The 19,029-nt window shown below is 40.4% G+C and overlaps 1 protein-coding gene across 1 annotated transcript; it reads right to left on the reverse strand.

Moving 5' to 3' along the window:
• Nucleotides 1-6: 6 nt before the first annotated feature.
• LOC101851035 (palmitoyltransferase ZDHHC23) lies at nt 7-18,836 on the reverse strand. The gene is made up of 8 exons (XM_005096697.3): nt 18,667-18,836; nt 11,078-11,296; nt 9,975-10,296; nt 6,882-7,082; nt 3,463-3,589; nt 2,989-3,064; nt 2,247-2,423; nt 7-545 (listed from the first exon to the last, which is right to left on the reverse strand). The coding sequence occupies exons 2-8, from the start codon at nt 11,212-11,214 to the stop codon at nt 293-295; spliced, it is 1,293 nt and encodes a 430-aa protein (XP_005096754.1). The 5' UTR covers nt 11,215-11,296; nt 18,667-18,836; the 3' UTR covers nt 7-292.
• Between the last annotated feature and the right edge of the window lie 193 nt (nt 18,837-19,029).

Below are 19,029 nucleotides of genomic sequence, written 5' to 3' on the forward strand. Positions count from 1 at the left end.
GACTGAGGAGGGGTGGGAGAGGGAATATAGTAAGTCACAACAACAAATCAGAACCCAACCCAAATATATTTTGTTGAAGCTCAATAACAAGACAAAAATGTACATGACACAAACCATAAGAGCTCATCACTGCCCCTCACCCCTCCTTCAACCTCTCCCCATACACTTTGTATTTCAGGTTAATAGTACAAAACCCCAACACCCCAAGTAGCAGAAATTCCAAAAGCCACTCAAATGCAAAGTTCATACATGAGCAGCAAACCCCTAGAACAGCCACCATCCCTCCACTACGCTACGCGACCACTTTGGGCGAGCCCCTGCGCGACTCCTGCATCCAGAACTCCAGCCAGTTGCTGAAGAAGCCTCGGTTGTTGGGGTTATCGCGGGAGAAGACGCCGCACAACGTCTGACCCTGACGCCGCGCCTGCGCCAGCTCATGTGACGTGACGTTCTGGCTGATCAGGACCACCTGGAACAGCAGGCACACAGACATGAAGATGGCCGCCGCCAGCGCGTAGATCGCCGTCACAAAGCAAATGGCTGTCCTGTGGGGAGAAAAGACGAAGAGACATAAAAAAATTTAACATTTTCTTTCCGCCTCTTTTTATAGTTCACACGAGTAAGCAGTCTTCTAAATAATTGCCTGAAAATCTGAAGGGGCTGAGCACCCCAGGCGCGATGCTAAACTTTGGGGAGCCCAGAAAATTTTGAAAAATTAAGGCTTTTTCTGCTTTGAAAAGTAAAATATGAGACCAAAAAGAGTAAATCTATATATTGTCTATTGACAACAGAGGGTAAATCAACTGGGTATCACTTAGGCCTACAAAGATACTGAGATCAACAAGCATCAGGACTGTGAGGCATCTTTTCAGGACAAAGAAACCTAAATCTAGCTCCAGTTCCACACTCGTAAAGTCACCACATACATCAATCACTGACTCAGTCACAATGAAACACACAAATAGATCTAGATCGAGTCTTGTTCTAATCAAAAAACTTTTCCGCAGCAGAAACAAAAGTCAAGTCAAACTGTGAAACAGCACTAGATCTACATTCTAGCTTCTAAACAACTTTTCCGGCAGAAAGAAGAGCTCATTTTTTAAAGAACACTCCGAATGATCGTAACCGCGCACAACAGCACACCAGTGACATGATGATCGGTTTAAGCGGTGGCGAAATTTACTACATTTTTTGGGGGAACCAAGCGAACCAAGTCTTAAGGAAATGCAAATGGCGGCCGGAAAAGCTTCTTTTTTCTAGTTCGCATTTCCGTTCTTATATTGCCAAAGTAGTAAATTCTGCCTGAAAATTTTTGCAGGCCGGGGCCGAAAAATTTGAGTCAAAGTTAAAATTGCCGGAACACTTAAACGTCTGTTTTGTGCTTACAGGAAAAACAGAAGGCATAACACGTAGAGATAGACGAAGAATTAAATTAAGAGAACTATAACTGATGGGTAGTGGGAGAAAACCAGGACACTACTTGTTCTTATTTGTGTTCCCCTGCTAGATCTCAGGGGTGCAGCTGAAAGACAGCAGTAAGAAGAAGCCACGGAGTAGAGGTAGAAAGGCTGCAGAAAGAGTCAGGAACCCAGAGGAGAGGACAAAGGAGGTGAGGGGAGAAAGAGGAGATGAAGGCAGAGGACAGAACATTGCTAGAGAGCAGGAAAGGAGGTGAAAGGAGACAATTTTAGAGAAGAAAATTCTTCGGTCGTTACCCAAATTCGAACATGGGACCTTTGAATGAGAGGCTAACACCTTAACTAGGCCATGAGAGCCCTCTTTATATTTTTAGTATGAAGTTACTTTCCTACTGTCAAAGAAGACCTAAGTCTAAATAATGTCAATTTTTTTTTTTTTCACTTATCCTTCTGAAGATTATGACTACAAATTGACGAGGTCACAAGACTATAAATGTATCTCAGGAGCTAGAGAAAGAATTAATTTTTTGTTACTGAGGATTGATTTATTGATTGTTTGTTTTTTGTACCATTTCCCTTATTGTCTTAAACTCACACACACACAGAACTCACACACAAGCACACATATACAAACAGAACATATACACATATGCTTGCATGCACACACGCACACACACAACACTCACACAAAAAACTAGCACTTAGCACAAATTAATTACACACCCATCCCCCCTCCACGTCCCCCCCTCCTACACACACACACACACACACACACCCATCCCCCCTCCCATCACACATGCACACACACTCAGTAGCTCATTAACTCACAAGAAGTCCAAATAGAGCCAGCGACAGTCGTTGGGTAACAAGAACCAGTCGTAGTACATCTTGGGCGTGCACACAGTGGTCAGTGTGAGGTGACTCCCGTACAGACTGGTCAAGATGAAGGTGATCATGGCCAGCAGGAAGGATCTGTGGTTCGAACCCCCCACGCAGCTGTTGATCCTGTCAAACAGTAAAAAAAATAAAGCTGTACGATAAAACCATTCCTTGGCCTGATGTAAACTAAAGGATTCGTAGTAAATTTATTGTAACATTTTCTTGTCTATATGTTTATCTTAAGATCAGGAGAACCTCTCTCTTACCCTACACCTTGTCCCTTGACTTGTTTAATTTTAGTAAACGTTTGACGGCACTTGCAACATACAAGTGCATTTAAGTGCCAATGATTAGAGGTGCTAAAAGAGAGAAACAAACACAAAAAAGAAGTCAGAGAGATAAAGACAATAGATATTTGATAGGAAAGAAGGAGCAAACCATAGTAATTCACCTGCCAACCACCCGTGTTGTGACCATGATGACATGATGCGGCATCTCGCCAAAATAGACCCCAGAAAGTTAGCCAAAGTACACATACTAGCCTACCACTTATTTCCGCTGCTCAATATAAGACATCGTCACACTTCACTTTACTAAATGCCGTATAAATGAGTCTTACACTGAGCAGTTGATTTTAGCCTGGTTATTTTTTATTCCGTCTATGTAGTGAAAGAGTTAAAAACTCACTCACCAGATACAATGATGGTCCCGCACTGCGATATACGATTCACACACGGGACAGTACCCAGCTCGAGCAGGGAGCTCCCCTGGGGAAGAAAAACAACACACATAACGTATCATCATCAGATCATTCTCTCAGACATGAGTATACATCATCTTACCCTGACATTTTAAAGCAAATTTCTTGGAACAGAAAATATTCACAAGTCCCATAGTATATAACTGCAGTGAGCATTGTCACAGCATTTACCTGTGGAGAGAACAGAACAGTGAATTGGAAAACAAAAGGTTGTAAACTCAGCTCCATATTCTTCACCATAAGCTGCATGATGCAGTCTTTAGATGAAAATTTAGCTACGTATCATTAGGCCATTACATTTTTGCAAAAAGAGAACATAAAAGTCCTAGGTAATTGGGGTATGAGGTATTTATCAGATAAAGGATTTGCTTCCACCCAAAAAAATGACTTCTGAGTCTGACTCACCTACGATTGGCCGAAGGTTCGACCTCTGGTGCTGTGTCACCTGCTCAGCGCCCATCTCTCCCTGCACTGTCACCCCAGTGAGGTCCGTGTACAAGCTGTGGCCCGAGTCCAGCTTCTCCCCGCTGATCTGCAAAGGTCACATGTACATAAAAATATTTTACTGATAAATGTTGATCAAAGGCACACAAAATGTAACTTTTTAGCTTCCAAGGACTCTCAAGCTATGAAAGTCATCCAACTTTGATGGCCATTTTCTGGCAAATTTTACCTCTGAAACCAGGCGACCCCCACCTCAATCACAAATATCTCAACTTCTGTTCAAGATCAATGGGTATTTTTTTCATTGAAAGCAAGATAAATGAAAAACCAATAATTCTACACACCGTAAAATTGACGAGCGCCTGATTCCATCTCCTCCTTCTCAAATAGAAGAGAGGTTGTGGTGTACTAGAGGCACCCTCCACCAGCAAGGTAGTTGCAACCCTTGACTGCCAAGAATTGGTGAAATATTTACACCACTTGTCCAACAACATAAAGCTTTAGTTTAGTTTTAGTACAAGTTTTACAGCACTTGCAACACAATAAAGTCATATAAATGCCAGACATTAGAGGTGGCTGTTTCAAGAGTAACGAGCACAAGAAAGGAAGAGGAGGGATCAGGACGATAGATGTTTCAAAGGAAACAAGCAGCAAAACCACACCAGAACACCATCTAACAACCCACACTATAAAAAGGAATGTGGGGGAAAACGTCTTCTGTATACTTTAAGTTTAAGTAAAGAAAAAAAAGTATGGAAATCTCTTACATTTTTTACAAATCAGTTTTAAGAATGTTTAATCGTTTCAGTAGTACTATCTCATCAAACCGGAGGAAACTTTTCTGGAACACACATGTCCCATAAAGTAAAAAACACACATCCTCTGTTCTTTCCTAAAATTATTTTTACTTTTCGTCCAAATAAATATGAGAAGAACATAAGAAAAAAAAACCCCCATGGAAACTGAAAATGTTTAGATCTATATATTAAAAATGTCCCTAAAAGAAAATTTGTCTTTACAAAAAGAAAAGGCAGGCCCTATTTGCAACGCCGCGTTCTGAATAGCTTCCATGCTATTTGAAACGCCAGTGCTACAATCTAGATCTAGTAGCCATCATTTCTAAATTATAGATATAATCTAATATTGTAGTTGTAGTTCTGCCTGAATTGTGGAAGCTTTCTCAGTTTCTCGATAAACCTCCTGCTGGGATTTGACTCCTTTTTTAAGACCTTGTCTTATTCCAATCGATATTGGGTAGATCTAAAATCTAGATTAGATCTAACAATTGTTTCTGACATTGTTTGCACAAAAGCAGACTAGACGTAGTCTTGTTCATTTCTCATAATCATAATTATTTGAGTTTGAGTTCGAGCAAGTAAGTCGAAAGATGCTTAGATAACAATAACAAGACGATGCAACTCGGTATAAGAAGTATTTCCTGTTCGCAGTGCCGTCATACAATAGATCTACCTAAAAATATTATCTTTAACTTTAAGTTAGGCCTAGAGAACGTATACAAGCTGTCTACGCTCTCTAAGTCTAATGTTCAGTGCTCCCAAGTGTGGCATCGAATCCTAGTCCTGGAAGGTTTTTTTTTCTTCTTCTGAGCCTAAAATTTAAAAAAATATATATTAAGACTCACAGACCAAGGAAAGCCACTATTGAACTTTAACAGGGCCTAAATTGGTAAAAGGAAAAGTATAGGCTATACTAAAGCCTATTTTGTACAGAGCTCCTCTTGGGGACAAAACCGGAATGTGCATGCTTCATCAGTACATAAAAAAACTAAAAAGCAACAAGTTATAATTATGGGGAAAATTTGTTGGACAGCCGAGAAGAGGACCAAAAGAAAAAAGAAAAACTTCCAGGACCGGGATCGAACCCACGCTCATAGAATAAATGTTTGGCTTCAAACGCAGACGCGCTGTCACTTCGGCCATCAGAACTTCCGACAACGAAAGGTAGATTAAGCTTCATATAGGCTAGGCCTAACACACTGCGTTTTATTTAGCACTGGCGCTAATCGCAACGCAGCGTTTTATTTAGCACTGGCGCTAATCGCAACGCAGCGTTTTATTTAGCACTGGCGCTAATCGCAACATGGCGTTGCAAAAAGGCACTTCCAAAAACAAACAAAAACAAGTAAGCTTCCCTTTTTTCCCTCTTTTTTTTGGGTAAGTGTTTAACAGCGCTCGCAACTGTATCAGGTCATATGAGCACACAGGACACATTAAACTTTTTCAGTTGGAAGGAGACTTTGAATTTTGCGAGGGTGGCGCCGAAGCCTACTCTTATCAATTTTAGACCACCAAGGGATTTTTTGCCCTTGTCCGAGAAGGCTAGGTGTAGATCCTACCAGAAGATCAGGGGTGTGGCTGAAAGACAGCAGTAAGAAGGAGCCAAGGGGTAGGGGTGGAAAGGCTGCAGAAAGAGTCAGGAGCCCAGAGGAGGGGGCAAAGGAGGTGAGGGGTGGGAGCAGAACGTAGAGAAGAAAGCAGACGACAGAATATGGCTAAAGAGCAAGAAGGAGGTGAAAGGAGACAATTTTAGAGAAGAAAATTTTTCCATAGCTACCTGCACTCGAACCGAGGACCTTTGAATGAGAGACGAACACCTTAACCTCTAGGCCACCAGAGCCCCCTAAGCTTCTCTACATTTAAAAAACAACAACAACATTAATAGTAGAGGGTTTTACGGCGCTCGCAACTGCATAAGGCCATATGACCGCCAAGGGGTGGGTGTCAACAGAAAAGTCTTTACAGGGAATCAGACTTAGACTGCTCACCTCTCTAGCTTCAACAGTACAAGGTCTGCTTCGACTATCAAGGCACCCCAAAATAGCAGGTCACAAGAGAGTGACAAACATACAAAAGAAGTAGAGGAAAATGACAATATAGTAAGGATCAGGAAAGAAAAAGCAACAGTTCCCTGTTGTAGATCAGGCACAGTTATCAGCATGACATGAGTCAGCCCATTTACAATTTTACTATGCTTGAACGAGAAATGTCTCCCCTTTGGGAATGGCCTAAAGCCACTACAGTCAGTGGCACTGCCCCGGGGGGGTCAACAACAACAAAAAGTGCAAAACTAATAGTTTTAGTAAGCGTTTTATGACGGCACTTGCAACATAATGAGGCCATATAAGAGTCGAAGATTAGATGTTTGAAAGGATAGAAGAAGCAAACCACATCAGAGCACCCGGCAACCACCCACGCGCACAATTAAAAAAGAGGAGTAAGTTTCTCTATGTAAAAAAAATGAGGAGTAAGCTAAACGAGTAAGCTTCTCTGCAGTTAAAAAACAACAGCAACAACAAAAACATCCATAATTCCCCCTCCTCCCCCCAAAAAACAAACCCAATAAAACCCAACCCAACCTACCTGGTCATAAAGCGGCTGAGAAGCACTTCCAGCCATCAGATTGGAGGGTGTGCGCTTGTGGCTGGGCCGTGTCCTGGCGGAGACAAAGAGCTGGTCCGGGTCTTTCTTGGCGCGGTACAGGAAGTAGAACATGAGCATCATCATGGTGAACACAGACAAGATCTCCCACAGGAGCACCTCGCGGAACGCCACCACAAAACACTGGACAAGATAAAGAGACAAAAGGGAGATGGGGGTTTTTTGGTTCGTAAAAAATTATTATTGATTTTTCTATCGGTGGAAAGTTTAGTCTTAGTAAAAGTTTTACATCACTAGCAGCATGATAAGGTCACAAAGGTGCCAAAGATAGGGGTGTTACAAGAGAGTAACAAACATAAAACAGTAGGAGAGATAAGGACGACAAATGTTCAATAGGAAAGAAGGAGCAAACTACACCAGAGCACCCGACAACCACTAACTGTTAACTATTTACTTTTTACTGCTGGAAAAATTAGCAACAGCAGCAGCAGTAAGTACAACAAAAGCAACAATAATGATAGCAGCAGTAATAATGAAAACAACAATGATAACGACAACAACAACAACAACAACAAATATTACATGAGAGACGGACATGTTGGTTGATGTTATTGCATACATTTTTAATTTACGCCCCTTTCAACACTGCGAGGTTTAAGAGGAGGAAAATGCTGAATTTTTAAGTCCCTCATCAATAGGACCGAGCCAAATGGGTGGAGAGCCTTTAGTTTTGTTTTAGTAACATTTTTACGGCACTAACAACCCATTTAAGTCACATAAATGCCAAAGATTAGAAGTGTTACTAGAAAATAACAAACAGAGAAAAGAAGGAGGGATAAGGATGATAGCTGTTTGATAGGAAAGAAAGAGCAAAACACATCACAACTCCACCCCCCCCCCCCCCTCCCACTCAAAGCACTTACTTAACTTGTATACATTTATTGTCCTTCTCAACACGGTATGGTTATGTAAAAAGCAGGCTTCAGATTACAAACCCCATCCAGTCCATCTTCTTCCACATTACAACAGAACATACCAGAGAACTGCCCCTCCTTGTCCTCACCTTCTTTCCAACTACTTACAACTCCCTAATCATATAAAAGAAAAAACCGGTAAGTTAACTTTTACTTCACCAACCAGTCTAAAAATCTCGTGGCAATGTAAATTACTGATAATTTTTTAAGTTTTTTGTAAGAGTTTTACAGCACTAGCAACACAATTAGGTAGGTCATATAAGTGTTAAAGATTAGAGGTCTTACCAGAGAGTAACACACACAAAAAAGAAGGGAGAGAGATAACAACGACAGAAATTTGATTAAAAAGGAGTACACCATTATTAATACATTTAGCATCGGCTTATTGTCACTTGATTTCCTCCCACATCCATGAGATAGATGAATCATGGTCCATGGTTTGGAAAAATTCATGAAGCTCTACTCTAAAGCAACACAGTGATGGAAACAGAAAGAAAAAATCTTTCCAGCTTTGCAAATCTAAGAATGTGACACATAGTACTAAATTAGTACCCATATCTGGAAAATTAAAACAAGAGACTGACTGATTAAACCCTTTTTTTTCACTTAGCAGGAAAAAGAAAAGAAAAAAAAACCACACAAAAAAACCATGGAAGTGCAAAATGCATTACTAAAAAAAGGCTCATAAAACCATGAGTTCATGAATAAAAATGACACTTGGCAAAAGGCCATTAACAACACGGATCAGTCAGTGGAGACATATCAATGACGACATTTACTAGAGGTCATCCAGGTCAGGAAAAGACATTAATTGTGAGATGTGCCGACAAAAGGAGTGGCCTCTTGCACTATGAGAGTGGAGACATCGGTCAAAATCAGTCATACGAAGGAAATTTCAAAATTAGGTTAACATTATTTCCAAAAACTACCTGCATTTTCCTACAATTTAACAAAAAATGAAGCAAATCAGACAATATTTGACGAAAACATGGAACTTTTAAGAGTGCAAGGTGCGGAAACACGAAAAGGAGAAAATGGGCTCTTTAATCTCGTCACGCAAGCTCACAACTAACCACACACACTTCCAAAATAATTCAAAATAAAATATCTATAGTCGACTATAGCTATATTTTTATCTTAAATGAAACAGAAGCAAACTTTCACTAGAACAGCAACAAAAAATTGCATAAAATGTCACATTTTTGCTTCTCGAGCCCCGTACCTTATAATAGCACATTGCGTCTTACGACTGATATTGACCAGGGCAGACAGATTTGTCATTGATTATGCTGTTCTCATTGCTGCTGTCCCTTGTCACTGAAGCCAATCAGATCATTAGTTTATTATTGTCCACGCTCACATCCACTAATGCCGGTATCTTCAATTCCATTATTTTGACGAGTGCCCAATGCCTCACACATACCCTATCTTATCCCCTTTGAAGAGCCTAATCCTTACACTACACTACACTGTGTAGAAAGCACCTGGCTTTATCATTCCAAAGTAAGTCATGCAAAATAAAATTCTAGCCTTCAATCCATCTGTGTATTCACCATAAAACCCTCTTTCATGTTCTTTTGAAAAAAAAAAATTCACTCAAGGCAAAACAATCTACCCACTCAAACAACAGCTGAAAAGATTACAATATGGAAATACAGATGAAACATTATGCTACAGCTTTTTTTTCATCCTTCAGAAAGAACACTGACTCTGTCGTTCTTATTTCTGAATATATCAAATCAACATTCCTCAGGACACAAACAGGTCATTTCGAAGACAAAGCACTTAGCTAAATGAGAAAGAGTAAAGAAGGAAGAAAGAAGGGAAGGGACAGAGTAAAAAAGAATTATTAAAGAGCAGATATCACACTTGTACTTCAGAGTGTAGACGTTCATTTGAGAAATATTCCCATTGCATTGCACTTCTAAAAAATCTTCATTCATCCTGTTTTCGACAAAAAAATGCCTATCTATCTTGAATAGAAGTCGAGATATTTTTTTCTTCATACAGATCCAAGGGATCCCACCAGAAATAAAGCTGATCAATATTTCCCTAGAAGACTAGATGACTTTTCTCCCTGTTAATTTTGCAGGAATATTACCTGAAAGACCACATAGGAAGAGATGACGGACGTGCAGCCCCACACGTAGAAGAGTGACGTCCTCTTGTCCCGGCTCTTTCTGCGCCAGAGCGCGTGGAATCCCCCAAGGAACAACGGCATGAACAGGAAGACCAGGACAGTCATGACAGGGTGGAGGGTGGCCAAGCACAGACACGTTGGGACCATCACCACCGGGATCGCAACGTCCAGCTTCAGCTTGACCGCACCATGGCCTAAACAAGATGGCAGTCGCAAACGATCTGCGACGGTGTCGAACAAACGGTCGATGGTCGACTGCGGGATGTTCTCACATTTGAAGATTCTGATCGATAGAAAAAAAAAACACTATTGTAACCATGCAGTTGTTTTTTTTCTAGTGTTTTTGGGTGTTCGCAACTGCATAAAGTCATATAACGGCCAAGGGGAGGATGTCAACAGAGAAGTCCAGACGGTAGCTTACTCTGCTCACCTCTCTAGCCTCAACAGCGCAAAGTCTGCTTCGACTATCAAGGCACCCCGGAAACAGCAGTTCACAAGAGAGTGACAAACATACAAAAGAAGTAGAGAAAAAATTACGAAAGTAAGGATGAGGAAAGAAAAAGAAGTAATTCCCCCTATGTCATTCTGGCACAGTATGAGCAGGACATTGATAAATCATCCCACTTACAATACTACTGTGCATAGGAACATGTTAATATCCCCCCTTTGGGAATGGCCTAAAGACAACTTCAGTCTGTAGCACTGCCCTGGTACGAACACAAGCGATGTTTGTCAAACCTGCTCTTACAGTCACCTGCACAAGACAATCATCTGTACAAACAGACACTTCACAACCCTCCCCACTCGTGTTTTTTTTACATTAAAATGACACAGTCAAAGACGTCCATCAGTCTAAGGCAGCCACTTTTTTTCTCAACAATAGTTGGCCCTCTAAGACAATTTTGACAGCACTTCAGATAACAGTCAATAAGCCGTCACTGTATCAATGGGATATAAGTGTTAAGACATAAGACAACAGTTTCACTAAGAAAGACAACTAAATATTAAGCTCAGTTTGCACTATAGCCTCCACCAACCTCCCACAAACACATCGCCTGACTTACTTGTCAAAGGTATCGTCCAGAGCCTCACAGTCACAGCAGGCGGCCAGCACGTGGCTTCTCTCCCCTTTCATGTTCTCGTACTCACAGCAGCACAAGGACTCCCCTGCAGCTTGGGAAAACGCTCCTCCTTTCCTCATGCCAGACAGGCAGCAAGTACAACCGAGACCTCCACCTCTGGCATACGTTGACAACTAACTTTTCATACACAACTGTCAGTTGCTGGGAAATTGGAAGACATTTTTTACTGATTTTTTTTTACATTAATTTGGTTCAGAACAGAGAGCCTATAGCAAAAAACATCATTATCTCTAACAAAATTTCAAAATTAAGTATGATGTATTTACAATTTAAAATTACACTTACCTGACAAGAAACAACACACACAACAAATTAAGCAAGTTCTGTGATCTCACAATGCCACAGAATTTTTCACAGAGATAACTACTGGTCTCTCTTTTAAAAAGGACTGTTGCTCCAGTAATTCCATGCAGAATGAAGAAACTTCAGTATCCCCTCCGCGTTAACTCTAAACTCACCTACATTGCAAACTGTAATGTTTAATGTTAATAGTGCGGATAATAAAAGAGGAACATTTTTTTAGGAGAATTCGAATTAGTCAAACAGCAGATTTATGGTAACATCAGAGAAGAAGTGAAAACAAGAACTTTTTCAAGAAGTCATGAAATTCACAAAACAAACAAGTCTTTGAATTTCCTGTCTACCCAAATAATAAAAAGTCATTAAAATATCTGTCCTTGGAGAAAGTTGCATTTGAGAAAAGCAAAAGTTGCAAGAAAACAAGTTGCAAAACACGTAGAGCGAAAAAAATGTCATGCAATACATTGTTTCATTGTAATCAAAGTAGTATAACCAAACATGAGGTTTGTTAAGATCAGAATCAAAAGTAAATGTGAATGTATACACAAAAAAAACCGAGACTGTGCAAAAGTAAATGTGAATGTATACACAAAAAAAACCGAGACTGTGCAAAAGCAAATGTGAAAAAATACTTTAAAATAGAGCACAGAAATGAACGAGAACCAAGCATAAAGATTTGGAGTAATTCTGAGATTTTAGTGTCTTAATCTTTTACCATTTTCTGCGATAACTAAAAATAACCCAAAAAAACAACATGACACTGAAAACTATTCATCAAATGTACACTGTTGTATGTGACATAACCGGCCCGGTGGCCTAGCAGTAAGGCATCAGCCTTAGGGCCAGAGGTCGGGGGATCGAGTCCCAGGTCCAACTGGGTCATACATAAGACTTAAAAATTGGCATTTTACTCATTTTAGCAGCTTTCCCGCCTGGCATTATGGGAACAGTGCTATATCCTGGTGTCAGTATACTGTGACTGAGTAGGGCAAATGAATTGTGCCATATATACCTTTTGTCTCATGTGTGGCGGCAGCACATAAAAAAAAAGTATATCACCTTACTGTCATGCGTGGTGTACAAAGAGGGGTTTTTCATGATGAATCGATCCATGTCTAGATCTACTCTCCTAGCCTAGATTTAAAGGCTTTCCCAAATACTAGATCAAGATCTATCTACCTGATGTCACAGAATCAAATGCGAGCTAAGAAATCAGACGATCGTGTTAACAATTGACTTATTGTAGATCTAAATCTAGCTATAAGATGATTCAGTCCAAGTGAACGCCTCTCTCTCTCAACCATCCGAACATGCAAACAGGACTACTGGGTGCCCATTGATTGGTGGATCAGGTCGGGTCGGTTTGCTAGCCAGATTGAGGGCGCAAAGTGGCTATTATGGCACACGCAGATCGCGCCCGACTCGTTACCTCTAGAACAAACCCAACCCGTTACATTCGCAAAGACGCATTGTCCCCCTTGACATATTATTTCCCCAACTTTTGCAGAAAATTGAGTAAAATTCTCGAACTCACAAAAATGGCAAAAGCTTGAGGCTAGAAATAACTTTTTCTTTTTGCAAGGAAGAATATAAAAACATGAAAAGACATGAACGCTAAAAACTACTGCCGTCCACTTGCAACAAGGATGGCCCCTATTTGCACCAAGCCTTTCATTGACAGAAAAATACAAGGTAAACAAACTATGACCCAATTAACCAATTTTGAACTCAAGTTGTCTGTCACAGCCATCCATGACTGAGTGGGACACCCTCTATCCCAATAAAAAATACAGGGATACTTAATAAAATAAATTTTCTTGCAAGAATTGCACTCATGTCTTCTGCATGCAACATCAAAAAGCCTAAACATTAAAAAAAACCAAAGTACTTCTTAGACACCCAATGAGACTTATTTTAGAATGAAACAAAAAAGAAACAAGAAAGCTTCAACTGCTCAAGACATTTTAGACATTTCGAGTGAAAAAACAAAAACAAAATTGTGAGTTGATGACAGTGCTCACAAGTTTCTTTTAAAAGAGAAGACGATTTGTCAAACGTCAAATTTAAGATTAAATGACTATGTTCATAACATTGCTTATGTTGGCAAAGCTGACAGCTGCCAGTACTCTGTGAGCAAATTAAATCAATAAAACAATGCAAATCACAGCTACCTCTTGAATTAATCAGGGAGACCTGTTTGTGAATCTGTTGAAATCAGTCTCAGCCACTTAGTACAGAAATCCCTGAAACGTTTTTATTGCAACCAAAATAGGGCGGCCACATCGTTGACTCCATTTTGGAACCAAAGGGTGAGTTTAGAGTTTGCAGGAAGACAATTCATCGACTCACTCTGATGGTCATGGTCTGTGTTTTTCCTCTAGTAAAGTTCTTCCGAGCAGAAAATTAACAGCTCTTTGAATCTGCCGGACGAGCCAGCAGTGTGCTAGTAATGACAAGATCTTGCCGTAAGTCAGCAAAATTTCCTATCAGTTTACAAGACAACTTTTGCAACAGGGCATCATTTATTTATTATTTAAAAAAGAAGATTTTACTTTTGGCAAAGTAAGCGAGTAACTCTGTTACCACCTTGACTTAATTATTATTGAATATGGCCATCGAATTATTTTTTGTAACCGTGTGATGTCATTATATCACATTTTAACCATGTCCAAAGATCCTATATCCTGGCTAGGAAGAACGAAAGACACATATATATTCCTACTACGCTGGTGTCTGTTGCCAGAGTAAGAAAGGCTTGATTTGACAAGAAAACGCAAGAAACCTCCGACATGTGTGCGGATTGGATCTCCCGGGACAGTGCAGTGACAGTACATCATCTTTTAAAACTACTGATCTAAAGAAGTAGACAGATGAGTCTTTTCATCATGTATGCAGCAAACCAGTTTTTATCAGAATATTATTTGATCATGAAATAAAAAAGAGATTCCCTCTGTGAATCTCAGGAGAAAGGAGTAGTGAAGCTATTTCTATGGACATAGAAATCATTAATAGTGTGAGACTATAATCCCGAGATAATCTGGTTTTGGCCCCAACAATCTGTGGAATGTGGGATTTGCCTGCACGGACGATTACTTCTGGTTCACGATTATTTTTTGACACGCGTCGAATGGTGTTTGATGTGTGGCGAGGACGAGATATCAAATCATAACTGCAAAACATCAAATTGCGGTTAAATTCAGGGGCGGGGGGGGGGGGGGGGGGGGGGCATGCTCTCCTGAAAATCCCAATATTTTCATTAGGTCAGTGGGGCAAGCCTCCCTGAAGTCCCCCTTGTTAGTCTGACAACAAGTGAAATATTAGGACTCATTTTGTACTAAAAATATCTCTTATTCTCTTTCGGATAAAACATCTGTCTAGATCTAGAGATACCAAGTCTCGTATCTAAGTGTGGACTTCACAAGTCATACAGTCATGACTCAGAATGTAAGAGCTACAAGTTAGGCTGCGGGTATGCTTCTCAATATAAATGCTGCAATCATGAATGAGTGACAATGAGCGTAACAGTAGTATTGACATAGTATTAGAGATTATTCAGCAGCGTAAAACTGATTGTAAGAGTCTCTAGAAGTCTAGAAAGTCTAAGAGAAGAGAGACACACCCGAAAACACTGTATTCTTACTTACATTTTATCATTATAATGTCGAATGTCGAAGGGTAGACGAGGTCCAGGAATCTAAATGTAGATCTAAGAGTCTTTAAACTTTCGTTACATAACTCTTTACCGTCAAGCGACGATGGGAGAGGTTTGATTCACGACAAGTCTCATTTTGCATCATCGTATGCGTTAGCGGTTGTTTTGATTTTACAGCTGTCCTATTTTCGGCAACTACGGTAGTTTATCCATTTTCGCTCAAAATTTGGACGCAAGAAGATAGATCTCTGCGTTTTGACCCCCTTTTTGGAAAGACTTCCGTAACGAGCGACCACTATTAATTCAAGATTTTGTTGGGTACCACAATTCTTATGGGAGACCGAAAGCCACTGTTGTACTACCTGGACATGACAAAATTACGGTCGTTTGTGTAGTTTTAGGCCCTGTTCAACGATTTGAAGATCTGAGTCGGGGATTAGTAGAATTTACTCAGGGCGCAGCCATTGTTGACCCCGCATACTTTATCAACTTCCGCTCTTCGGGAGCGTTGGTTTGCCAGGTCTTCTTCGGTTTCTAGCCAAATTTTTTGTCAATTGTAACCGAGTGAAGCAGTGTCAAGTCTGAAAACAACACTATCTTTACTTTAGCATAAATACATAATGTGTGTCCAATGGGTCAATTTGTTCGCAACTAATTTCATTGGACGAGCATCTAGTCTAGAGCTATGGTACCAACTTGGCGGGTTTTCAATGAGACGTATCTAGATCTAGGCTAGCCTTAGCCTACACTTTGGTGTAGAACCAACACAGGCAATTCTAGAAGTAGGCCTAGAAGGTCACAAACGCACACAAACTCAAGCACAAATTCACGTTATATCGGGGAACATAAATCGGGGGACTGGGGTCAGGAAACACACACACACACAGAGGCGAACGCACAACACCGAGCACTCGAGCACAATAAGCTAGATCTACCCACAAACGCAAAAGAGCTCCAATTTACTCGGTGGCAATTGACAAAAAGTCGATTTTTGTCAATTGCCACCACATCACTCGGTGGCAATTGACACATCTTCGGCAATTGCTCATATCTCACTCAACAAAAGTCCCTTCTTTATTGCGTAGGTTGGGGTGGTCGCTCGTTACGGAAGTCCTTCCTTTAATTCATAATAACACGCACAATACTCAGACAAACAGACAAAGCAACACCATAAATGTATACTACATTTATTACCTTTAAAATGATATACCAAATAATAGATTCTATCTATATATTATGCTTGTGGAATGCATCATGTTTGTGTTCCGTGTCTGGTCTTTAGAAAGGCTCCATAGTTATTCGCACAGGGTGTGCGAATACTATGAAATTTTATTGGCACAAAGTGTGTGAATACTGCGAATATTGTGAAATTTTATTGGCACAGGGTGTGTGAATACACTGTGTGAATACTAGAAATGTTATTTGCACAGGGTGTGTGAATACTATGAAATTATATTCGCACAAGGTGTGTGAATACTACAAAATATTATTGGCACAGGAGGGCATTTCAAAAGAAGGATGGAAATTATCTAGATCTAGATCTAGAATCTATAATTTCCTCATTTTTCCTTTTTTCACCCTCTTTCGCGTAGGGACAAAGATCATGGGATAGATCAAGAAATCTAAATCTAATTCTAATTGTGCAATGCGATACAACCCCCCCCCCTTCCCACAACTCAAATTAGAATTCAAGACAAGTATTGTGTCCGTGATAATGACTCAAATCTCTCTTTTTTCGTTTTTTTCTGTTTTCCTTGCTAGAAAGAGGGAGAGAGAGTAGAGAGAGAGAGAGAGAGAGAGAGAGAGAGAGAGAGAGAGAGAGAGATGAGTGCATGCTTACTTTAGGAAGTCGCTCTCCTCACCCGCGGTGAGAATAAAAATACGATATCTACCTCTCACCCCGGGTGAGACTTGCCAGCGTAGGCTATTCTCACCCGGTGTGAAACAAGACCTGTTTTTCCTCATTTCGGAATAACTGTCTATCCGTGTGGATGATCAAATTGATAAAAGCCCAGAAAAAATTTTATAGGACAAAAGTAAGCTAATTTGATCATTTTCAAAGATGCTGGCTATTTCACTTTTCGAATCGAGCCGAACTACACGGGTCGCCATTTTGTTTTGCTCGGAAGTTCTTGCGCTACTCCTCTCTCTCTCTCTATCTCCACTGCCCACAGACAAAATTGCACGTTTTTAGGCTAGGGAGTGTATACAGACCCGGTAGTAACCGGGAACAAAGTCACAAAGTATACATGGTATACCCGGGAACTCTTTTGTGATTTCGGAAAGTTTCAGCGCCCTCTTGGCTCAGGGTAGACCCAGGTTCTTCTAGATCTATGGCCTAGGTCCAGATCTAGACAGACATATAAATCATTGATCTAGTTTCGAGGCTAGCCTAGATCTAGATCTAAATGAAGATTGCGGATGTCTTTTCGATGAACGGACGTTTTTCTTGTGTTTTGGAGTTGGAGGAATTACAATTTGAAGAAAAGTAAGAATCTCTCTCTCTCTCTCCCCTGTCTCTGTGTATCGCTCGCATTTTCGAACTTTGTATGTCTCTGTGTATCGCTCGCATTCTCTTTTTCTTTGTATGTCTCTGTCTTTCTTTCTCCCCACCTATTTCCCACTCTATCTTTCTCTCGTTCCCTCCTGCCAACTGGGGCAAGTCATATATTTTGCTAGCACTTCCCCCTGCTCTCTCTCTCTTTCTCTCTCTCTCTTTCGTCTCTCTCTCTCTCTCTCTCTCTCACACACACACACACACACTACCAGGTCTGAGTGCTGAAACTTTCCGAAATCACAAAAGAGTTCCCCTACCGGGTCTGTATACTTCGTGACTTTATTCCCGGTTTACCGGGTCTGTGTACACTTCATTTAGGCTAACACTAACATGTAATAGATCTAGAACGTTTGTTCACGGCACAGAATTCTACAATTCTGTTATCACAGTGTAGAATTCTGAGAATTCTGTGGTTCAGGGTGAAAGCTTCACTGGTTGGCCTAGGCTAGGCCTATAACGGTGAACGCCCACCGGGTGAGAAAAGCCAAAAGACTCGCCTGCGATTCTCACCCCGGGTGAGAATAGAGGTGGCCCTTTAGTGCCTTAGTCTTAGTGCCCTTACTTTAACCCTAAAAACAAGTACTAGATTATAGATCTAGACTAGATTCTAGATCTAGATATAATCTCTAGAAATAGTGTCCAGTTGTTTTAACATTTAAAGCCTTTGCCAAAAGGTGGGATACCCGGGTGTGACAAACGAGGTCCAAAATCAACGTAGGTCGTAGGCTCGACCCTGCCCTGTGTCCTGTGTGAATAAAATTATTTCTTATTCGCACACCCAGAGTGAATAATATTAATTCTATGCGCACACCCGGTGTGAATAAAATGAAATCTTATGTGCACACCCGGTGTGAATAATCACTTCCCTTTGCCTTTAGAAAATGTCACACCAAAAGTCTGATTTTAGTTGGTTTCAGAAATTAAATTTCCGGCAAAATGGGGAAATCAGTTAGCTAGTTAAAGTTACGACAATGAGTAATAGACTTAAACAAAGTCACCCACCTTTAAAAGTCTGATAAATATTGCATAGATCTAGAGCTAGATTAGATCTAGATCTAGAATCTAAATTACTGCAACACGCGTAATAAAGTAGTGGAATGTGAATGTGTTCCGTCGTGAAGAGTCTCAGGCTACAATTCTCCCATGGACACTGTTACACAGTCAGGGCTGAAGAAAAGCACCACAAAAGACTGAAGAGCCAGGAAAGCCAAACTGTGAATTTTAAGCATCGATATAACAATTATATGGTACAACCACGATTATCATAATTTGTAAAATTTTGATTTATCTAATCATTTATCAATCAATTTATCTTTCATTTTTTTGCATCATCACTATAATTATAAATTTTCTTTGGGGCGGGGG

This window comes from Aplysia californica, unplaced genomic scaffold, assembly GCF_000002075.1.
Source record: "Aplysia californica isolate F4 #8 unplaced genomic scaffold, AplCal3.0 scaffold00135, whole genome shotgun sequence".
Lineage (NCBI taxonomy): Eukaryota > Metazoa > Mollusca > Gastropoda > Aplysiida > Aplysiidae > Aplysia > Aplysia californica.

What these genes read in the sequence shown, in the direction of transcription:
- LOC101851035 (XM_005096697.3), bottom strand. Translation starts at nt 11,214, where the DNA reads ATGAGGAAAGGAGGAGCGTTTTCCCAAGCTGCAGGGGAGTCCTTGTGC. An exon ending in CTGGACGATACCTTTGACAA is followed by an intron (nt 10,297 to 11,077) that starts GTAAGTCAGGCG and finishes TCTATCGATCAG; the next exon opens with AATCTTCAAATGTGAGAACA. An exon ending in GAACCTTCGGCCAATCGTAG is followed by an intron (nt 3,065 to 3,462) that starts GTGAGTCAGACT and finishes TTTCTTCCCCAG; the next exon opens with GGGAGCTCCCTGCTCGAGCT.